This window comes from Bos javanicus, chromosome 3 (genome assembly GCF_032452875.1).
Source record: "Bos javanicus breed banteng chromosome 3, ARS-OSU_banteng_1.0, whole genome shotgun sequence".
Taxonomy (NCBI): Eukaryota; Metazoa; Chordata; class Mammalia; order Artiodactyla; family Bovidae; genus Bos; species Bos javanicus.
In genome coordinates, this window is record NC_083870.1 from 89,919,593 (window position 1) to 89,942,180 (window position 22,588).

The 22,588-nt window shown below is 45.0% G+C and overlaps 1 protein-coding gene across 2 annotated transcripts in view; it reads left to right on the forward strand.

Annotated features, from left to right (window-relative positions):
* PLPP3 (phospholipid phosphatase 3) overlaps window positions 1-14,130 on the forward strand; it is an 89,401-nt gene extending 75,271 nt beyond the window's left edge. For both annotated transcript variants that reach the window (XM_061411813.1, XM_061411812.1), the window contains one exon: window positions 12,202-14,130. In XM_061411813.1, the coding sequence (XP_061267797.1) occupies window positions 12,202-12,324 (123 nt within the window). In that variant the 3' untranslated portion in view covers window positions 12,325-14,130. The remainder of the gene's footprint in view (window positions 1-12,201) is intronic.
* Window positions 14,131-22,588: the final 8,458 nt, after the last annotated feature.

Sequence of the window (22,588 nt, forward strand, 5' to 3'; positions counted from 1 at the left end):
TGAGCAGGCATACAAGGTGAGAAGAGGGGCATGGAGTTGGGGCAATCAGAGTGGGCACCACGGAGAAAGTAGCATCTGAGCTGCCAGCCAGCCTTGACCTGGGAACCCTAGCCTAGGGACTGGCTGTTTTGCGGGCTTTATTCTTTACTTTCTTTAGTTTTTTTTGTTTTTTTTTTTCCTAGTCAAGGCCAGAAGGGAGAGAAATTGGGGGAGCACACCGTTAATGAGAGTGGCTTTCACTGGGCAGCTTGTTCTCTGCAGCCTGGCCCTTTAATGTGAAGTGACAGCGGGGGATGGGTGTTTGCATGACAGGGTAACCCTCTGCTGACCGTGCTGTCTGAGCTTCACTCGAGGCAGGAGGTCGGCCCACGGGGGCCTGCTGTGGTGTTTCCTTTTTGGCGCCACTGCCCTAATTAAAATCTCCTGCACCCCCAATTAAAAAAATTGAAAGATCGGGGGTGGGGGTCCTTGATAGCCTTCCTGTCTTTTATAGAGCACGTTGTACTACGTACAATGGGACAAAGTGTATGGGAGGACCAGGATTTATTTTCGAGAAGGGAAATGAGGGGTCTGACTTTTATCCTGTTTGGCTCTGGCAGGCTGGAGCACTGGATAGGAATTTGGTCCTAGCGTTTGTCAAGCACCTACTCTGTGTTGGTCTCTTATAGATTCTTTACTCATCGGTTCCTTATAAGGCATATGAAGCCATTGGAGACTATAGCCATTTTACAGATGAGGTAACTGAGACTCAGAGAGATGACTCAGGTCATCCAAGATGAGAGCTCCTGGGGATGCTCAAAGCTGTGCCCTCTGGGATTGGCAAAGAGGCGTGGTCACCTGAGCCAAGGTAGCCAGCGTATGCAGCTACTTCAAGAGCAGAATTTAAGGGTGTCAGGGGCCTTCCCAAGCCTTTAGGCTGCTTCAGTTGCTGCTTTCAGTTTGTTAGCCTGTTTTACAGTGTAAAGATGGCTTAGAAAAGGGTTGCAAGCATTTTCCCTGTCCCACTCAGCTCTGAACACACGAGTGTAGGGACTCAATATTTATTATTTTTCTCCCAGCGCCTGACTCCCAGCTTAGTCCTCAGGAGCCCGTGGTCCTAACTGGCTCAGGATTCCAGCACCGAGTGAGCCATTTCACGTAAGCTACTCAAAGAGGCCAGAGCAAGATGTGGGGTCAGCTTAGGAGCTTGAGAATGCTCAACTGGGGGAAAGGAAGGCAGTGTGTCATTTTCCATCATAAGAAGTATGAGGAAGACAGAAACAAAACTCAGGACACCGGGATGAGCTGGAGATGGGTCTGGGGAACTAAGAAGAGGGGACAGGAAGGTGGATGAAAGGCATCTGCCTTACAGGTTTTGCCGCACCACTTATCAGGTGCTTTCTTGGAGTGGTACCAGGTAGCTTGCAGCCTAGGCAGGAGCCTGTGGTCTCTGCCCTGCTGTGTCTCATAGCAGAACTTGGTCCCAAGAAAAAAGGCTGCCCAGGCACATCCCAAAGCCATATTCTCTTCTCACCCATGAATGTGGCTGATTTGAATGGATCTTGACACAGGGGCATCACCTGAGACTGGTTAGGAGGACCAAGAAGAGGCAGCCCAGTAAGGTACAAGGCCACTTCACAGGGGGCCAAGGAATGTATAAGCCATTTCCCACCCTTGCCAATAATCTCCTGAGCCAAGCTTAAATGCACCCCCAGTGACAAAAGCATCACATTTGCTAACAAGCATGGAAAGCTCATGTGCAGCTACTGTGTCAAGCACTTTACACTGATCATCTCCAGTGCCCGGAAAACCCTGCACCCTTCACTGTCCTCACTAAAGAGATGAGGAAACGGACTAGGAAGGATGAAGTAACACAGAGAAAGGGTAGAAGGTAGAGGGTCGACTCCAGGCAGTTCAGCAGGGCCAGCTCTGAAGATCCCAGCCTCTTGTAAGACCTCATCTCCCACTCCTCTCACACCCCCTCACCTCCAGGCATAGCACTTGAAACAGATTTTTCGGAACCCTGAGGTCCTGTCTTAGACAGCTGTCCCCTTTTAATGGAGCACAGTTTCAGTTTCACTCCATCGTTGATGAAACCTGTGTTACTTTCCCATGTCCCTGCTCTAACAAATTGTCACAAACTTAGTAGCTTAGAACAACACAGATTAATTTTCTTAGAGTTCTTGAGTTCTGAATTCCAGAATGCATCTCACTGGGCTAAAATTGACATGTTGCAGAGCTGCATTCCTTCTGGAAGATCTGGGGAGAGTCTCAAATACCAATGATTGCTTGACATTTCCAGCTTCCAGAGGCTGCTTGCATTCTTTGGCTTGTGGTCACTTCCTCCATCTTCATAACCAGCAGCGTAGCATCTTCATCTCTTTTTCAGGCTCTCTGGCCTCTGATCCCATCAGCACATCTTCTGTGTTTCTGACTCTCCTGCCTTCCTCTTTTGAGGGCCCCTGTGATTACATTGGGCCCACTTGGATAATATAGCATCATCTTCCCATCTTGATATCCTTAACTTAGTCACATCTGCAAAGTCCATTTTGCCATGTAACATATGTATTCGCAGGTCCGGGGGATTAGGGACCTGGGCATCGTTGGGGGTGGCATTGTTTAGTTTGCCACATCTTCTCTTCTTCCTTTTCTGAAGACAGTTGCTTAACTTTCTTCTAATGGTGCCATGGCCCCTTGAATGTTTTCCACTATGACATTCAGCCTGGTTCTGTCATGATTGTTCAAATGTCTGTCTCCCCAAGTAGCCTTATGGGTACCTTGATGGCAGAATCCATGGCTTAACCCTTGGTTGTTCATTCTCAGTGCCTAGTGCTGTGGCTGATACACAGTAGCTGCTTGATAAGCATTGGTTAAAGAATGAGTAATGTTAGCTTGTGACTTTCGGCAAGATACTTCCTCCCTGAGCCTAGTTTCCTCATCTGTGAATTGATCTTGGAAGCCCTTTAGCTCCATGACCTTCTCCCACAGAGATTCCGAGGCTCAGCCAACTTTGGGCTTTGTAGTAACTGTACTGGATTTGCCTTCTTGGGGCTTCCCAGGTGGCTCAGTGGTAAAGAATCCACCTGCCAATGCAGGAGACACAGGAGATGTGAGTTCTATCCCTGGGTCGGGAAGATCCCCTGGAAAATGACCATGGCAACCCACTCCAGTATTTGTGTCTAGAAAATTTCATGGACAAAGGAGCTTGAGGGGCTGCAGTCCATGGGGTCGCAGAGTTGGACATGACTGAGCAGACATGCAGAGAGACCTGCCTTCTCAGACAGAACTGCTCTCTGCATTGTCCATGTAGGTGGCCTCTACTGGGGGCCACGGCATATCTTTAAGTCCCCAAGGGTTATAACACATCACTCCAGACTGTGGGCTCAGCCACTGTGGAGCCTTGGGCAATAGGCTATGACAGCCAAGCACTTTGACCTGGGTCTTGAGAGTAAGTCCTGTCACAGCAAAAAGATGTGTCTAGACAAAAATCACACGCCAAACAGGAGAGGGTTCGGTTCCCTCCCCCACTGCTTGGGAGTTGAACTCTTTCCAGAGGAGGGAGGCAACGGTGCCCATCACAGACAAAAAACCTACACGGCATCGTGGACTCAACACGGAGACACAGACGCATGGGGTCCGAAGGGCAGGCGCACTGATATACACCTTCACACATGTGGATGCGGGTGCATGGCACAGAGGCACATGGTCAGACCCAGTTGTACACTGTCATCCATCCTCTTTCTGTCACCAGCTCTCAGAACCACGGATACACAGACAGGCCAAGGCAAACACAGGCACATGCTCACTGTCCCCCGCCTCCCCCAACACACACACATACACACAATCACCCCTCCCAAAATTTGAACTCTACAGCTGGGCTCAGCATTCCCACCCTTGGAGTAACCCAGGGACCCGGATGAAGTGACAGACAGTAGGTTCATTTCCTGTCTGGTGACATCTTGCCTATCTGGCCACCTCCTCCCTGACCCTCCAACAGATGGCAAATTACGGGGCCCTGGGAGGGGTCAGGGCAGGGCCAGGCCGCCATTGCTGTGGTGCAGCAGAGGAAGCAGCTGCTCGTGAATTTCATAAACATGAGGCAGAGTCTTTCCTGGTTTTCCTCTCCTGGGGGGTGTGGCTCAGCCAGCCGTTGCTCTTTTGTGTGCTGCTGTCTTCCTCCAGGATGTAGGGAAGGGCAAGGGTGTTCTTTGTCTCTGCCCCAGAGAGGTGACCTTGAGGGAGGAGACAAATGAGGATGTGAATGGAAGAAGAGTTCAGCAATGACAGCCCCCCCAGAGGAAACTGGGGTGCAGAGAGAGTGAGACACACCTGAGGACACATGGTGGCAGAGTAGGAACCAGATCCCAGCTCTCCTGATCTTATCTTAAAAGATTAAACTAGGAAACCCTAACCATGTGCAATCTATGCCATGAATTTGTGGGATGATCACCTTCTGTACCGGGAGATTTCCATGTGTTTCCACTGGATTTGTTCCACTGCTGCCCAGGCACAGGGAATGGATGAGATAACCTCCTGAATCTCTCTGACCCTGCAAAAGCCTTGCTGTTTGTCCAGAAGCTCTGGGATGACCTTGCCACTCTGGGCCCCCATTCTCAGATGGGCAGGGGTGACAGGAATATAGGTGAGAGAGAGAGAAGAAAGCAGGGCAGAGTCATTGTATTGGGTTGGCTAACATGTTCATTCAGGTTTTTCCGTAAGAGAAAATCTGCTTTCTTATTCCCCTGCTGAGATGAATGGGATAGATGCAAGGCTGACTCAGAAGGGGGGAGTTGTATTCTCACCACTTAGTTAGATATATCGGCCAAGTTACTTCCTTTCAGCTGCCTCTTTCCATCCCACCAGGTGGGGATGATACGTCTTAACACACAACCTCATCTTTGGATTGAGGAATCAATGAATTAAAGATGTGTCATGCTGGCATGTGCAGCACATTGATTGAATGTGTATTCTGTGTTAAGTATGATGCTTCGTTTTAAATATTCACAAACTGAAAAGAATTGGTCCTTAAAGAGCTTAGGGTTCAGTGGTTTCCCAACCACAGTCCATAATAAGAAATACACCGCACATCATAACCCATGAGAGGCAACTGTGCATGCGTGTTCAGCTGTGTGTCCGACTGTTTGCGACCCCATGGACTGTAGCCCACCAGGCTCCTCTGTCCATGGAATTTTCCGGACAAGAATACTGGAGTGGATAGCCATTCCCTCCTTCAAGGGATCTTCCTGACCCAGGGATTGAACCCACGTCTCGTCTCCTGCATTGGCAGGCAGATTCTGTATCACTGAGCCACCTGGGAAGCCTAATAGAGGCACTGACACATAACTAAAATATTTTGCAAAATAAGACACTTATTATAGGTGATACAGTCTACTGTTTTAAATTTAACCTTTAAAATGCTGGTAGTGACCACCTAATACATTGATGTCATGACTTATTAATGACTTGAACTGTGCAGTTTGAAAAATGCTACTCTAGTGGGAAGGACATAAAACACCCAAGTGCAGTAGATGGGCAGAGCCATTAGGATGGGCTCCTGTCCTGGGGACAGTGGGGCCATGAGAAGGGGAGCACTCCTTTATCTTGAAGGTGATGGAAGTCTGGAAAGAATTCCTAGAGTAGGAGAATATTGAGCAATGTATGGGTATTTTCTCTGAGATATGAAAGATAAGGAAGGGCATTTCATGTAGGAGCAATAACACAAAGACATGGGGATGGATGTGTATATGGCATGATCTGTGACCCTAAAAATTTCAGAATGATGGAACATGTGGGATGCTTGGGAGAAGTCAGTTATAGTAGCCTCCTTTACGCTTTCCACTTCAAAAGATGGGATTTCTGGAAGTGGTCTCCTGCTTCCTCCAGTCTCTATAATTCTTGGGTACCATGTTCCTGAACTCTGGCTGATGCTGGATCTAGCACCCTAGTGACCGAGTGTCAGCTCTCTGGGTCCTCCTTACCAGCTACCCTCCTCTGTATTAACTGAGAAGTGCCCTCCTGTGAGGATCTCTACAGGGTTCAGATGCCTGTCTCCTTCAGAACTGCCCATGACTTTCCTCTGCTGCTCCAAACCCTCCTTCTTTTCATGGGACTAATTTCCTTCATGACCCTCAGTATTGATGATGGTCATAAAAGATGATGACTGAGGATTTGAAGACCCTTTCATAGGTATGAAGTGTTTTTACATGAATCCTTCCATTTAAGCCTTACAGAAACCGTAGGAAGGTAGATTTTTAAATAGCCGTAGCACACAAATGAAGGGCAGACCCATCATCTGATATCACAAACCTCTTTGTCTTGTGCAAGTGCAAGCCTAGACAAGAGTGTGCATTGGCCTGGGTCACACAGCAGTAGCAATTTGGGGACTAGATCCTGTAGCCTGACTTCTTGTGTGACACTCTTTCTACCTCATCAAGTTCCCACTCACATACACAAGGAAATTACTCAGTATGGACACTGGTAAGTCCCCAGGGCCAAAAAGTCACTGACACTGGCCTTGTTAAGGTCAGAAAATAATTATTGTAATAAAGTAACTCCTATTTAGTCAAAAGACAGGGCTGCCAAAGATGCCTTTTCTTTGCATGTGTGCTCAGTCACTCAGTCGTGTCAGACTCTCATGCGACCCCATGGACTGTAGCCCGTTAGACTCCTCTGTCCATGGGATTTTCCAAACAAGAATACTGGAATGGGTTTCCATTTCCTCCTCCAGGGGAACTTCCGGACCCAGGGCTCAAACTCTCGTGTCCTGCATTGGCAGGTGGACTTAAGGTGTGAGGGTGAGCCAAGACTCAAGGCAAAGGAAAATTATTCTGTAATTGGTGAGATTGTTTATTATGGTAGAGCAGGATGCTCTAAGGATATCCCAAGACCAAGGCATAGGGGGGTATGCAACAGGGACAGCCCATGGTTTCTAGCCTCACGAGGGGAATGAGTGGACTAGATTTACTGAGGGTTTTGCATGCTGGGCTCTGAGCACAGCTCATTCCCTTGAGTAGCTTGTTGTCTAAAGGGAAATCATGACATCACATTTAAGCACTGCATCTGCACTAAAGTCTAGGCCTCATACTAAGATGGAAGGTCATTAAAAGTTCAGTTTGGGTACCGAAGAGAGCAGGTAAGAGCAGCTCAAGGAAGGGCTCATGGAGCCCCAGTGTGCAGATAGGGGAGTTGCTCTCAAAGAGATTACAAGATGTCTAAGACACACAAGCCATTAAATAGCAGGCCTAGCAGCCCATCTGATCATCTGGAGCTTGGTGAGCTCTAGGCAGGCAGCCCCTCAGCTGGGCTGGGCTATGTGCTCTGGGGAGTGGCGTGTCAGGGCTGGTGAATGCTGGCAACACGACACTGGAAGCATCTTTCTTTTTGATTGGCTGACTCATTCCCTCCAAAAGCCCCAGAAATTATTAGACTCAGAGAGCAGATCCTATGTGTCCTATGGAAAACTCCCATTTCACATGGTCTTCGTGTCTGACTTGAATCGATACAGGCTTTCACGTACTCATTCATATTCTCGATCATTTCTATTTCCCTCTAATTTTTCTTGTTTCTACTTCCTTCTCTTGTTTCTTTTCTTTCTACCCAAGAGGCTGGGGAAGAGAGGTGACTGGATGTGGGCAGGCACTTAACACACAAGCCGGTGATCATGGCTGTTTGCTATCAAGCCCCACTTGCGCCTTTTGTGACACCACGTATTCCTTAAGTAAGCCTGAGGTATCGTATCCCTCATTTAGGTATTTTGCTGAAACTGGCAGAACTTTGATTTGAAGACAGATTTGCCCTACTCCCAAGAGCAAAGCCTGTCACCGGTGCTGCATGTGTAGGATGGGGAGTGGGACACGGTGACCCATTGGCACAGTAATAAGAGTCACCATTTATATAAGGAGACTCCTGTACATTTCTCATCTCATCACCTCCAGTGGGATTCCTCCAGCCTGGAGTTGTCATGTTTGTGTGTAGCCTTGCTCTGGGTGGAAGGACTACATTCTCCTGAGTGCTTGCCTGAATCAGATCACCATACTCTCAGATTACAGATCCTCTCTGACTCAGGAGGTTAGAACCATATCTCTAAGCCAATGTCAGAGGGAGCCAGAATATTAGAAGGCAGAGGAAAGCAGAACTATAATTCCCTGCCACCCCCCAGGATAGTTACCCAAACAGAGTTTTGATGGGAACAAGTGCAAGATTTCTAGAGTTGAAAACAAGACTACAAAGAGAAACATAGGTCCCCCTGCACACACATCCACCCACATACATACGCACACCTCTCTCAACCGCAGTTCTGGCCTCAGCCTTTCAAAAACCCATCTTGTCTTCTTTGTCTTCACTGCGTGATGGTTGCACAGGACTCATCGTCTCCTCTTCTGCAACAGTGTCCTGACCAGTATCCCTGCCTTCAGGCGCCCAGCTCCCTTTATGATGCCTTATTCTTAGATAATTGTGATCTTAATGCAGGTCTCCCCACCATGCTGCTTTCCTGCTTCAGCCTTGACCATGGCTCCTCAGGCTGTGTCATACTCCTTCTCAAGATCTGGCTCCCCCTCCAGCCCCCCTCACCGCTCGGCCCTCCCCACACTGAGCTTCCCACAGCTCCTGGACTTGCTGGGCTCCCTCACTCCCTTTTCATGTGCTACTCCCTTTGCCTAGAACAACATTCCTGGCATTCACCACCTGGCTCCCTCCTACTTATCCTTCAAAGCTAAGCTCAAATAGACCACCTTTGGGGGAAGCTTTCTCAGGCCCTCTTCCCTCCCCTTCATCCTGGGTTAGATGCTGTGTTCTCTGTACTGCTTTAACACCCTGGCTTCCCTCTATCCTAATCCTAAACCATGCTATTGTATTGCTCTATTTACCTGGATCTCTCCCTCATTGACCTGGGAGCTCTTAGAGGGCAAAGAATTCTGTCTCCTGTATAATTATCTTTATCATCTCAGGGCTTGGAACAGAGCAGATGTTCAATAAGTGTTTACTGATTGTGCTTTTCAAGAAGGTAATTTATGAAATGCAGAGAAGAGAATAGGAATTGAAAGCATATGCTCAGGGCGAGAGATCTTAGAACTCTTACTGGTGCTTCACACAATTTTGTGTTTGCTGAGACCGTTGTCTGCTGGTACTTTCCCGTGGCAGAGAAGTTCTGTGCAGTGGGCTATGGGCTTGGAGGGGGTTTGTCCCACACACCTGGGGTAGTCACCTAATTTGTACAGACCTTTCACAGCCTGGGCTTCTGGGTTTTCTTTCTGGGTGGAAATCATCTTCTATGGAAAATAGAACTGCTCCAGGACAAAAAGTTTTCAGTTTTTCTAGTCCTTTTTGTGTTCTGCTGTTCAAGCATGAAGAAGACAGAGCCCTGTTTGAGTCTCAACAGGATCATGTTTCATGATCCCCAAAAAGTGTTTGTTGTAACTTCAAGCCACGCGAAAGGTAAAATATAGCTTATGGGGGGGCAGGGAGGATCCTGCTGGACCAGAGTCTACTTTTCATCTTGCTATGGGGCTGTGTGCAGTTGGTGTGGGAGGATTTGATCCCCCTGAGGTCTGTAAGAGTTCTACATGATGAGAAGATCCAAGGCCAGAGTGCCTGCTTCCAGTAGAGAGAAGTGTAGAATTTTGACACTCAACATTTTATAAGCTCCTAATATGTGCAAGGTTCAATGCAAAGTGTAGGTGATACAGGATGATCGGGATTGGACTCCATCCTTAAGAAGCCTCCCATCAGAAGAAAGGCTGATGAGCAAAGTTTTGCAGACACGAGAGCACATGGCTTACTCTAGGCCCAGACATGACTTTGGTTCCCAGACAAGGTACACCTTTTCTTGAACTATGTGCCAGACACAGGTTCAGAATTCTTATCAAGTACGTTCTCTCCTTTAACCTTCATTTCATTCTTATCTCGCAGTTAGGAAACGGAAACTCTTAATATGTATTGGGTGTGAGCTCAGGAAATTAAATCGGGAAATCAGCCAGTAGACAGAGGTGGTGTCAGGATCTTGAAGGGAGGGATGTTTGTTTGAGGGTGTCCTCTGCTCTCTTTGCCCTCAGTAGATGGCATGCAGGCTGGGAGAAAGATCTCTAAGAAATAAGATCAGTAAGAACCTTTATTTGGGGGGCTCACTGCTGGGCTAGAGGAAGTGGAGTTGAGAGCCAGCAGTGGAGGGACTGACTGAAACCTCTTCCTTGGGGACAGAGAGAAGGAGGAAGGAGAAGGTAATTTCCAGGTAGTGATGAGGACATAGGTTCTGCACCTGTCAGAGAAGAGTTGAAAAGTTTTATTGATTTTACATTTAACTGTGTTTGTTCAGATTTCCTTATACTGAGGCATCTGAAAACCCCCTTCCCCACTTGTTGGTAAAGAGTTCCCAGACAGGGCAGCCTCGGGCCTCCTGGCAGGACTGAACAGACCTTTTCTCTCCTGAGTCTCAACTTGTCCCTGGCTACGAGACAAACCTTCCTGTGCCACAGCTCTCACTGTTCACACCTCATTAGAAAATGAGACAAAAGGTTTAATTTTTTCCTTTGCAAAGGGTCCATTCAATTGCACTCAGACTGTAAATGTTTTCAAATGTTCCATTTCTTGACTAATATCTCACTTTCTTTTTTATTTTTATTTTTCACTTTCTTATAACTTAAGAAATTGCCTGGCCTTTCTTACTTTTTTTCAACAAAGGAATAATAATAAAATGTTTGAGTAGGTCATCTATGAAATGGGTACAAAAACTCAAAAGGTACAAAGGATTTTGTGGTGGCTAGTAAGTCACTGTTTCCTTTGGCCTTCTAGTCACCGAGTTCTCCCAGGGTAACCAAGCGTCCAGTGATAACCAGCATCCCCAGTGATTTTGATTGCATTTTGCTGATGACTGTATAACTAGAGAGAACACTGTGGAAATTGGTTCAACAAAGAATACAAGTCCCTTCTGTGGCCAGGCTCTGGCTGTTACAGCCTTGGTATTGGTGCAGTCTTACTAAGAACTTCATTTTTTTTTTTTTTTGCCTGTAATGTGTTCAGAATGAAGTCACAGGGCTGTCCTTATTAGTGAGTGCATTACCATCTGCAGGACAAAGATTCTTCCATCCAGAAAGCTGTTAGACATAGGAACTTTGAAGTGTTTTAGTCCCCATTTCAAAACCCAGCCATATGTTTCCTATTAAATTACATGACTGACAGCTGCCTCTTACAGTTACTTAGTACAAACTCCTGTTGCTAACTTGCTCAAATGGGGATCTGTGTATTTATTTTCCCACCTAATACAAATCATAAATTTCTGTTACTTGGGTAACTGAGCAAGTTCTTGAATCTTTCATCGTAAGCTAATTGAGGCAGAAACTGCCTGAGCCATCCTTATACACTTGTGAGTAAGCACTCAGTAAATGTTTCTCAATGATTCTAAGACGACTTAGTGAGGTCATATGCTCAGGAGGAAGGAGGTTGGGAATGAGTGATAGGAGAGTTTTCATTGACCTTTCCTCCGGGTTAGTTGCTGACTCCTTCAGCCAAGAGACCCTGGCTTCTTGACCTCCATCAGCTTGTTGACATCACTGGGCTTTCAGGAAAAAGTGATCATGACTGCTTCCTTGCTCCAGTGCCTGCTGATAGGAATTCATATTGGCTGATCTCTTTTGGTTACACCCTAGATTCCTTTGTGAGGAAAGGGAAAGTATTGAGGACTAATGCCGGTGACTAATGCTTCCTTTGTTTGAGAACTTATCTTTCACTGCTATTCATTTACCTTGAGAAGTAAGGAAGTGGGGCATGTAGATAGGGAGCACTGGACTGAGAGCCCATGGATATGAGGGCTGCTCCTACCCTGGCTGTGCAGCTTTGGGTCTGTCACTACCCTTCTCTGGGCCTCAGTTTCCCTTTCTGTGCAATAAGAATTGGACTCTGTGGTCTCCATGTCGTTGTGTGTTTAGTCGCTCAGTTGTGTCCAACTCTGCAACCCTTTGGACTGTAGCCCCCTAGACTCCTCTACTGGAATGGGTTGCCATTTCCTCCTCCAGGGAATCGTCCTGACTTAGGGATCCAACCCACGTCTCCTGCATTGCAGGCAGATTCTTTACCTGCTGAGCCTTTGGGGAAGCCCATAGTCTTGGTGGTCCTCCCCTATTCAAAGTTGGGGGGCCCCTTTCCCTAAAGTCCACACTCCTAGGATCTTCCCTTTGCCTGTCCCCAAATGTTAGTGACTGATTGGGATCTCTGATTTTATGCTTCTAGGTTTTCTTCGTGTCTGACCTCTTCAAGACCAAGACCACACTCTCCCTGCCTCCTTCTGCCATCAGGAAGGACATGCTTTCGCCTGTGGACATTGACAGGAGCAATCACCACAACATGGTGTAGGCGCCACCCACCATGAGCTGTTCTTGGAAAATGACTGCTGACAGCAAGTTTTGCTGCTCTCCAATCTCATCAGACAGTAGAATGTAGGGAAAAACTTTTTGCCCGACTGATTTTTAAAAAGGAAAAAAAAAAAAAAAATAAGTCTTACCTTGTGGCCTTCCAAAATAGGTAGCGTTCACCTGTATGGAAACAACAGCAAGCTAACAGCAAGTGCGGGAATCCCGGATATGCAGTTGGTTTAAGTGTTCATGTTCTAGTGAACACGGGCTTGTTCTGGAGCAAACACTAAGACGATTTGAGTGGAGTCTGCTGGTCACCTTTGTGAAAGCTGTTGGGAAAGCTCACATTCACCTTGTAGCACATGATGCCAGAAATAGCACTGAAGCAACAAACTAGCCATTGGGGGTTCCCCTCTTGTGTCTCTGTCCACACCACTCGATTCTCTACTGTGACTTTGGTTCAGGAACCTTATTTGTTTGTTTTTGCTTTTAAATATAAGAAAAGAGCAGGTTTGCTCAGTCCAGCGATCAAATCCTGAATCCAGATTCCCAGTCATGAGGCCTCATCACTCACTTCCTCAGCCCATAGGCCAGCACCCACAGTCCCTCACTTATAGTGATTAGGTGACTCTTTGTGGATGAGTGAATTTCACAAATAGCACAATTTTGGAAGAGCTGGAGGGTTCAGGCCCTCCTGTGTCTTCTCTTGACGCACCATCCTGTGATGCTGAAATGTCGATTACAGGATGCTGATGTTGTGTACAGCAATCACCCGGGCACTGGCACACTCGAGTAGTGATGATTAGCTTCGGCTACTGCTTTCTCCCTGGAAACCCTTGCTGGGTGCCCACCGGGATGGTCTCTGAGGGCCGGAGATGAGCACAGTTGTGGTCTGCCATCAGCTGATGGAAAGCAGCCTTCCATGCAAGAGATGGAGGAACGAAGGGGGCAGAATGAAAAATGAAGCAACCCTTTGGCTACTCACAGTCTGAATGAGCCAGAGTAGCAGACGGTCTCACATCCCAGAGGCGGCCCTTCCAGATAACGGAGTTGACGGGGGCAGGATCTCTGGGGGAGCCGCTCTTGCTAAGCTGTGTAAAGCACTATTGTCTTGGGGTTGATCTCTAGGGCAGTTCTTGGTAGGTTCTGCTGGGCAGAACACGTGGGTTAAATCTCCGTAGAGTTTCCTCATCTTCTCTCCATAAGTGTCCTTCCAAGCAAGGTCCCACTTGAGGCAGCAGTCAGGGACCGCTTCTACTGAACCTTTGAGGAAAGGAGGAAGGAAGAAATGCTTTCAGATCTCGGATGCACACCTTTCAAAGGGCTAAGTGTAACCACATGGGTCAACCACATGCACAGCCTTACTACAGAAGCCGTCCTTTCATTTCAACTTATAGCAAGCTATGATTTTTATATATAAATATTATATAAATAATGTATAAAACATTAAAAGTTAACTATGTAAAATATTATTTCTGAAACAATTTTAGCTATATCCACTATGATTATAAACTGTGTCTCGACCTGTGTTATTTACATTAGCTGCTTAAAAAAAGCATCAAGTTTAATTTTTTTTAATATCAACTAAAATACCGTAGTTCTGTGGTAGATGTTTTTACAATGAAAGAAATAACTGCAACTAGAGAAAACTGTATAAAAACATTAAATTGCCAGTATTTTTGTAAGGTTCCATTTTGTAAAGAGAATAATATTCAAAGACTTTTGTAGAATACAAAGTGAAAATTTGTATCTGCGAAACTATACTTGTATTAAATGTGCTTTTTAAATAAAAGCTCATAACAACTAAGGAGGGAGCTGGAGACTTGGAATGGTTGAGGGGGGTTGGTCTTGGTGGTTGGGGGCTGGGAGGAGGCCATACTCCTTCAGGGGCTCCCCTCCCCGACAGGGCACCACTGTAGGATTCTCTCCCTGCGAAATACAGTGGCTGTGGTGTAGATACTGATGCCCTGAACTCTTTCATCTCCAAGAGCCTGTTTGCAGAGTGACGCTATGGTCCTGCTCTCCTCTCAGACAGCCCTCCTCTTCTAAAGAGCTTTTGTATTCTAAATGGGGGTTTCCCCAGGGAGGGGGGAGTTGTGAGTCCCCCAAAGGCAGATAAGGAGCAGGCTGTCGATAAGTTATGCTTGGGGAGTTCACTGAGGCAATCCTTTACACAGCTGGTGACATCAAAGGCAGGAGGGTGCACTGCTAAGAATGGCATTTGGCTCCTGCTTTTCCTCTCTGATCCCCTGGAGAAGGGAATGGCTACCCACTTCAGTATTTTTGCCTGGAGAATTCTGCAGACAGAGGAGCCTGGTGGGCTACAGTCCATGGGGTCGCAAAGAGTTGGACGCAACTGAGCGACTTTCACTCTCTTACTTTCTTCTCTGTGTTTCCCCAACCTGGAAGAGGAGGGGAAGCTGGACACTAACGTCGTTTAAGCACCAGTGTGCCAGGCACTGCAGCCTGTCTGTCGCTTTTGATTCTTCCAGGAGTTCTGATTTTGAGAAATAAGGAATACAAAGGAATGCAAAAATGATGTTTAAGATTGTGGAGGAGTAAACCACAGGCCAGAACTTGGATTCCTCTCCTATTGCTGCTATAAAAATATTACCCACTAACTTGTGGCTTAAAACAGCACAAGTGTATTACCTCTTAGTTCTGGAGGCTCTAGAGGCGCTGTTTCCTGGTCTTTTCCACCTTATGCAGGTCATCCACTTTCTTTGGTTTGTTTCCTCTCTTCAAAGCCCAGCAATCTTGGGCTGAGTTCTTCTTATTCTGTCATCTCTCTGATTTTCTTCTGCCACCCCTTCCACATTTAGGGCCCTGATGCTGACATTGGATCCACTCAGTCCAGGATAATCTACCCAAGTTACAGTCAGCTGATTAACAACCTTAATTCCATCTGCTACCTTAATTGCTTAACTTCCCTTTGTCATGTTACATAGCATATTCACAGGTCCCAGGAATTAGGAAGTGGACATCTTTGGGGGGACCATTATTCTGTCTACCTCTGGCTCCCGAAGATTTACATCCATCCCATATTCAAAGTACACTCACCCTATCCCAGCATTCCCCAAAGTCTCAACACATTATAACATCAGTTCAAAATCTCAAATCTCATCATCCAACTACATCATCTAAGTAAGGTAAGAATGAGGTTCTGGGTTTAACCTATCCTGAGGCACAATTGCTCTGCATCTATGAATCTATGAATTTGTGAAACTTAAGAGATAAGTTACCTGCTCCCAAAATTCTGTGATGGGACAGGCATAGGATAACAGTTATAGATAGCCCTATTCAAAAGAGAAAATGGAAGGAAAAAAGGAGTCACTGGTCTCAAGCAATTCTAAAATCCAGCCAGGCAAACTCCATTTGGTATCCCTACTCAGATCCCTGTCCTAATTCAGCATTTTCTCGGCATTTTCCTGTGAGTGGACATAACTTTGGATCCCAGAATGCAGAGAGGGAGATTCTTAAGGCCAGAGTCTGAAGTTTTCCCTTCAAATCTAGGGGAACAACGGTCCAGATAGATAAAATAACTTGCTAGCAGGAGGAGGGGGATACACAGCAAGTTAGTGGAGGAGCTGTGGAGATCAAGTCACTGCATACTACTGGTCTCCCTGTCTTCCCGTTATACTTATCCAACAGTACTTGATGAATTAAACTAGTCTCAATAAGAAGTAGCACCATTTCATGGGTACTTAAGGGAAAGATGGGCTTCCCTTATGGCTCAGTTAGTAAAGAATCCACCTGCAATGGAGGAGACCCGGGTTCGATCTCTGGGTCAGGAAGATCCCCTGGAGAAGGGAATGGCTACCCTACCCAGTATTCTTGCCTGGAGAATTCCATGGGGTTGCAAAGACATGACTGAGCGAATGACACTTTCACTTAAGCAAAGATGGAGCCATGCCATAATATAGGGCAGCTCTGGGATTCAGATTCAAATTATTTCAGTTATTTGTTGATTAATACTCATTAAGTACTCTGTACCAGGCACTAGTAAATCCATGAAGGACAGTGGGTAAAAGGGACGAGATAATAGCTTCAGGGACTTGTGAGTTAGAGAAGGATGCAAAAAGTCAAATAATCATTTAACTAGGCAATTAAGAACTAAGACAAGTGTTACAAAGAAAGAATACAGGAAGTTAAGAGAGATATCAGCTGGAGGACCTATCCTGTCTGATGGTGGCTTGCCTGAGATCCACCAAGGGCCAAAGCCTGTTTACACTATCCGGACCAATGACATGAATGGAAAGGGCTCCACAAGATGTAGGTCTAGGAGAAGAGATGAGTGAGTGAGTAAGTGATTATCAGTTCAGTTCAGTCGCTCAGTCGTGTCCGACTCTTTTTGACTCCATGAATCGCAGCACACCAGGCCTCCCTGTCCATCACCAACTCCCGGAGTTCACTCAAACTCACGTCCATCGAGTCGGTGATGCCATCCAGCCATCTCATCCTCTGTCATCCCCTTCTCCTCCTGCCCCCAATCCCTCCCAGTGTCAGAGTCTTTTCCAATGAGTCAACTCTTTGCATGAGGTGGCCAAAATATTATAGTTTCAGCTTTAGCATCAGTCCTTCCAATGAAGTGATTATGGTAGTATGATAATGGGCGGAGGAGCCTATGTGAAGTGTTGCAGGAGTGTAATGAGTAGAATGAGTTAGACTTTGATGTCCTCCATGTGGACCCTCTCCCTATCTCAGGTAAGCATCCCTTCTAGAACATCCAACCCTGAAAAAATTCCAGCTTCTGGATGAACCCTTCCAATAATGCTAATTTTGCCTTCAACAGCCCACTGCAGTCTTTGGAAACTTGAGTGCACACATCACATTTGGATTCTCTTCACCTCCTTTGAACAGAAGACAAGGCATGAATGGCCCCAGATATCAGAGGTGAATCAGCGAGGCTTTGGTAGAATTCTTTTGATATCAGAATGGTTTGTAAATGATGAGTAAGAAAAAGAGAGACAATCCATTTTTAGAACTTTCTAACAGAGGGTATCTCCTCAAAGTTGCTCTAGTGCTTCGCAGCCACTGCTCCAGTGCCTACCGTCTTGGTGGGGCTTCTCTGACCTTGGACATGTGGTGTCTCCTCAAAGTCACTGTAGTGCCGCACAGTCCCCACTCCAGGGCTGTATTTTGACACCGTACTTATTTAACTTTCTATGCAGAGTATGTCATGAGAAATGCTGGGCTGGATGAAGCACAAGCTGGAATCAAGATTGCTGGGAGAAATATCAATAACCTCAGATATGCAGATGACACCACTGTTATGGCAGAAAGTAAAGAAGAAATAGAGAGTCTCCTGATGAAAGTGAAAGAGGAGAGTGAAAGAGTTGGCTTAAAACTCAACATTCAGAAAACATTCAGAAAAGATCATGGCATCTGGTCCCATCACTTCATGGCAAATAGATGGGGAAACAGTGGAAACAGTGGCAGACTATTTTTGGGGGTTCCAAAATCACTGCAGATGGTGACTGCAGCCATGAAATTAAAAGACTCTTACTCCTTGGAAAGAAATTTATGACCAACCTAGACAGCATATTAAAAAGCAGAGACATCACTTTGCCAACAAAGGTCCATCTAGTCAAAGTTTTGTTTTTTCCAGTAGTCATGTATGGATGTGAGAGTTGGACTATAAAGAAAGCTGAGTGTCAAAGAATTGATGCTTTTGAACTGTGGTTTTGGAGAAGATTCTTGAGAGTCCCTTAGACTGCAAGGAGATCCAACCAGTCCTTCCTAAAGGAAATCAGTCCTGAATATTCATTGGAAGGACTGATGCTGAAGCTGAAACTCCAATACTTTGGCCACCTGATGTGAAGAACTGATTCATTTGAAAAGACCCTGATGCTGGGAAAGATTGAAGGTGGGAGGAGAAGGGGATGACAGAGGATGAGGTGGTTGGATGGCATCACCGACTCAATGGACATGAGTTTGAGTAGACTCCGGGAGTTGGTGATGGACAGGGAGGCCTGGCATGCTGCAGTCCATGAGGCTGTAAAGAGTTGGATGCTACTGAGAGACTGAACTGAACTGAATGGAGGGTGTACAAATGGTAGACAAACACAGAAGTGTGCTCAACTTTATTAGTCATAGGGAAATGCGAATTAAAATCACAGTGAGGTATTGCTTCATACTTGTGACCCCCTTGTCTAATTAAAAAACAACTGGCAGTATGAAATGTTGTTGAAGAGGTAAAACAACTGAACTCTCATTCACTGCAAGCAGGGATGCAAATTGGTTCAGCCATTTTGGAAAATGTTGGGAGTATCTACTAAAGCCAATAATATGCATACCCCATCCTCCTGAAATTCCACTCCTACCTAAATATACACCCAACAGAGGGATGTATATTATCTCCAAAACTGGAAATAACTCAAATCTACATCAACGATTGAGCAGATCATTGAATAATGAAATCAAACATTCACACGAGGATACAATTTAGCAATGAAAATGAACAAACCCCTTCAATGCACAACAATACAAATAAATTTCACAGAAAGAATATTGAGTGAATGGAAACAGGCACAACAGAATGAAGTTCAAAATAAGCAAACTCACAGCAAAAGAAACAATCAACTAAAAGACAGTCTACTGAAAGGGAAGATAAATATCTGCAGACTTTATATCCAATAAAGCGTTAATACCCCCAAAATATAAATAAATCATACAACTCAATAGCAAAAAACATATAATCCAATTTAACAATGGATAATGGTCCTCAGTAGACATTTTTCCAAAGTATATGGATGACCAACAGGTACACGAAAAGATGCTCTACGTTACTAATCACTAGGGAGACGGCAATGGCACCCCACTCCAGTATTCTTGGCTTGAAAATCCCATGGAGGGAGGAGCCTGGTAGGCTGCAGTCCAGGGGGTCACGATGAGACGGACATGACTGAGCGACTTCACTTTCACTTTTCAGTTTCATGCATTGGAGAAGGAAATGGCAACTCACTCCAGTGTTCTTGCCTGGAGAATCCCAGGGACGGGGGAGTCTGGTGGGCTGCTGTCTATGGGGTCACACAGAGTCGGACACGACTGAAGCGACTTAGCAGCAGGGAAATGCTAATCAAAATCATAATGAGATATCACCTCATGCCTATTAGAGTGACTAATATCAAAAAACAAGATATAATAATTGCTGGTAAAAATGTGAAGTACAGGGAATCCTTGTTCAAATGGTGGGATGTAAACTGATACAGCCACTATGGAAAAACAATATGGAGGTTCCTCAAAAAAAAAAAAAAAAAAGTAGAAGTATTATATGATCCAGCCATTCTACCTCTGGGTATATATCTGAAGAGACTGAAAACTGTGTTGAGATATCTGCACACCCCCAACAAAGTTTTTAACAGCATTATTTACAATAGCCAATTCATGGAGACAACCTAAGTGTCCATCAACAGATGAATGAATAAATAAGGTATGGAATATATTACACATGTGATGGAGTATTATTCCAGTATAAAAAAGAAATTCTAACATTTGCAACAGTGTGTATGTAACTGAAAGGCATTATGCTAAGTGAAGTAAGTCCGACAGAAGGCAAATGTTGAGTGATCTCACTTATATGTGAAACATAACAAAAACCAAACTCTCATGTGCCAAGAGGGAAAATGATGTAAGATAAGCGGTTAGTGACTAATGGAACACAGTCGAGTCAAAATAACTAAATCTAGGTTGTTTGTGCTCAGTGGCCAAGTTGTGTCTGACTCTTTGTGACCCTGTGATTGTGGCCCACAAGGCTTCTCTGTCCATGGGATTTCCCAGGCAGGAATTTTGGAGTGGGTTGCCATTACCTTCTCCAGAGGATCTTCCCAACCCAGGGATCAAACCCATGTCTCTTTCATCTCCTGCATTGGCAGGCCAATACTTTAACACTGTGCCACCTGGGAAGCCCAACTAAATCTAGGTTACTAAATCCCAAAGGAACAAACACGTCATGAGTGACACCAAAAGGGATTACTATAGGCTTTCTCCAGTTCCTTTCATCACCTACTAGAAGATCCCTCCAAACACCGGGGTCTAATCCCTCTTCTTTACATTTTATATCCTCAAAGTCTGGGTTATCTAGGAATTAGTATGAAAATGGTAAAATATATGAAAAGTCAGAGTTTCTTTCACTGGGGGTTTCAGGTCTAGACTCCTCCATTGGTCACGGATAAATACATTTTCAAGAGTGGCTATTTGCTTGTTTCAATTTCTTTTATGTCCCGATAAACCAATTTACTTTTTAAGATACACATCTTTTATAAATGAAAGAACATATGACAAACAGAGTTATAAATTACCAAAACACTGTGGGTTTAGGATGATGCTAAGAGGTAGTTTTGGAGAAGGCACTGGCACCCCACTCCAGTACTCTTGCCTGGAAAATCCCACGGACAGAGGAGCCTGGTAGGCTGCAGTCCACGGGGTCGCTGGGAGTTGGACACGACTGAACGACTTCACTTTCACTTTTCACTTTCATGAATTGGAGAAGGAAATGGCAGCCCACTCCAGTGTTCTTGCCTGGAGAATCCCAGGGATGGGGGAGCCTGGTGGGCTGAAGTCTATGGGGTCGCACAGAGTCGGACACAACTGAGGCGACTTAGCAGTAGCAGCAGCAAGAGGTAGTTTAGTTAAATTGACATTTTCATTTTTAGAATTAAGTTATTTTGGCAAGAACTAACATGACCTTTTCAACATGATATTCACATTTTATGACAAATTTAAGAATGATTATCAGAAAAGATAATCTTTAGAGAAATGTTAATGTTTGTCCATTCTTTGCTGATATTTATTATATTCTGGGAATTTTAAATTTTATAGCATAAATCAGGGGGAACAAGGATTTTAATATACATAATTTTGATTTAAGGATAATTTCCCTCTCAAATATGTTGGCTGGAAAATGTATATAAAATTTTAAATTTAACTGTCACCCTTATTTTATTATATACTCCAACTCCATAGGCATTGTAAGTTCATTTGTTTAAAACAGCTAGTGATTTTATCTTAAAAAAAAAAAAAAATGGAAACCAAACTCAAAGAAAAAGACCAGATTTGTGGTTACTGGAGTCAGGGGCTGAAGGGAGGTGGAATTGGATGAAGGTGGTCAAAAGGTACAGACTTCCAGTTATAAGATAAGAACTAGGATGTAATGTACATGATGATGTAGTTAATGCTGCTCTATGGGAGAAGGCAATGGCACCCCACTCCAGTATTCTTGCCTGGAAAATCCCATGGACGGAGGAGCCTGGTAGGCTGCAGTCCATGGGGTCGCTAAGAGTCAGACACGACTGAGTGACTTCACTTTCACTTTTCACTTTCATGAATTGGAGAGGGAAATGGCAACCCACTCCAGTATTCTTGCCTGGAGAACCCCAGAGATGGGGGAGCCTGGTGGGCTGCCGTCTATGGGGTCGCACAGAGTCGGACACGACTGAAGCGACTTGGCAGCAGCAGCATGGTATACATGGAAGTTAAGAGAGTAAATCCTAAGAGTTCTCATCACAAGGAAAAAATATTTTCTTAATCTTTTTTTTTTTTTTTGGTATTACAAGAGATGATGAATACTGACTAAACTCATTGTGGTAAACATTTCACAATATATGTAAGTCAAACATTATACTGTACACCTTAAATGTATACAGTGCTGTATGTCAACTATATCTCAATAAAACTGAATAAAAAGAAAAAAAACAAAACAAGCAAGTAAAAACAAGGAATTAGGTAAGAACAGAAAATTCCAAAGCAATGATGACACATTAGTCAGAAAAACTTTACACTTGAACCAAAAATAAATATTTGTACTACTTGATTCCTAGTATTGAGTGGGCCTGGTAGGAAACCAAGGAAATTATTTGACTGTCATAATGATACCTAACCTTGTTTTTCCTACTCATCTCCCATCACAGATTCTCAAAACGGGGATCACTGACTTTCCCAGCCTCCGTGAAGCTGATCATGTTCTATGTATTTGAGAAAACAGGAAAGCACTTGAGATGTCTCAGTAGCCTGGTTATTGCTGCTTCCTTCCTTCAACATTTTTCTGTGAGGGTATGATGTTTGGGGCTGTGGCAGCCATCTTGCCAGCCATAAAGGAAAAGTCAGAACCTCACAGAGTCACTGACCCAGTGCCCTGGGTGAATCAGCTCTGGAACCAACTGGCATCTAGACGACTCACTATGTGTGACAACTACTGTGTGTGTGTGAGGTCTGTTGTGTCCAGCTATTTGTGAACCCATGGACTGTAGCCTGCAAGGTTCCTCTGT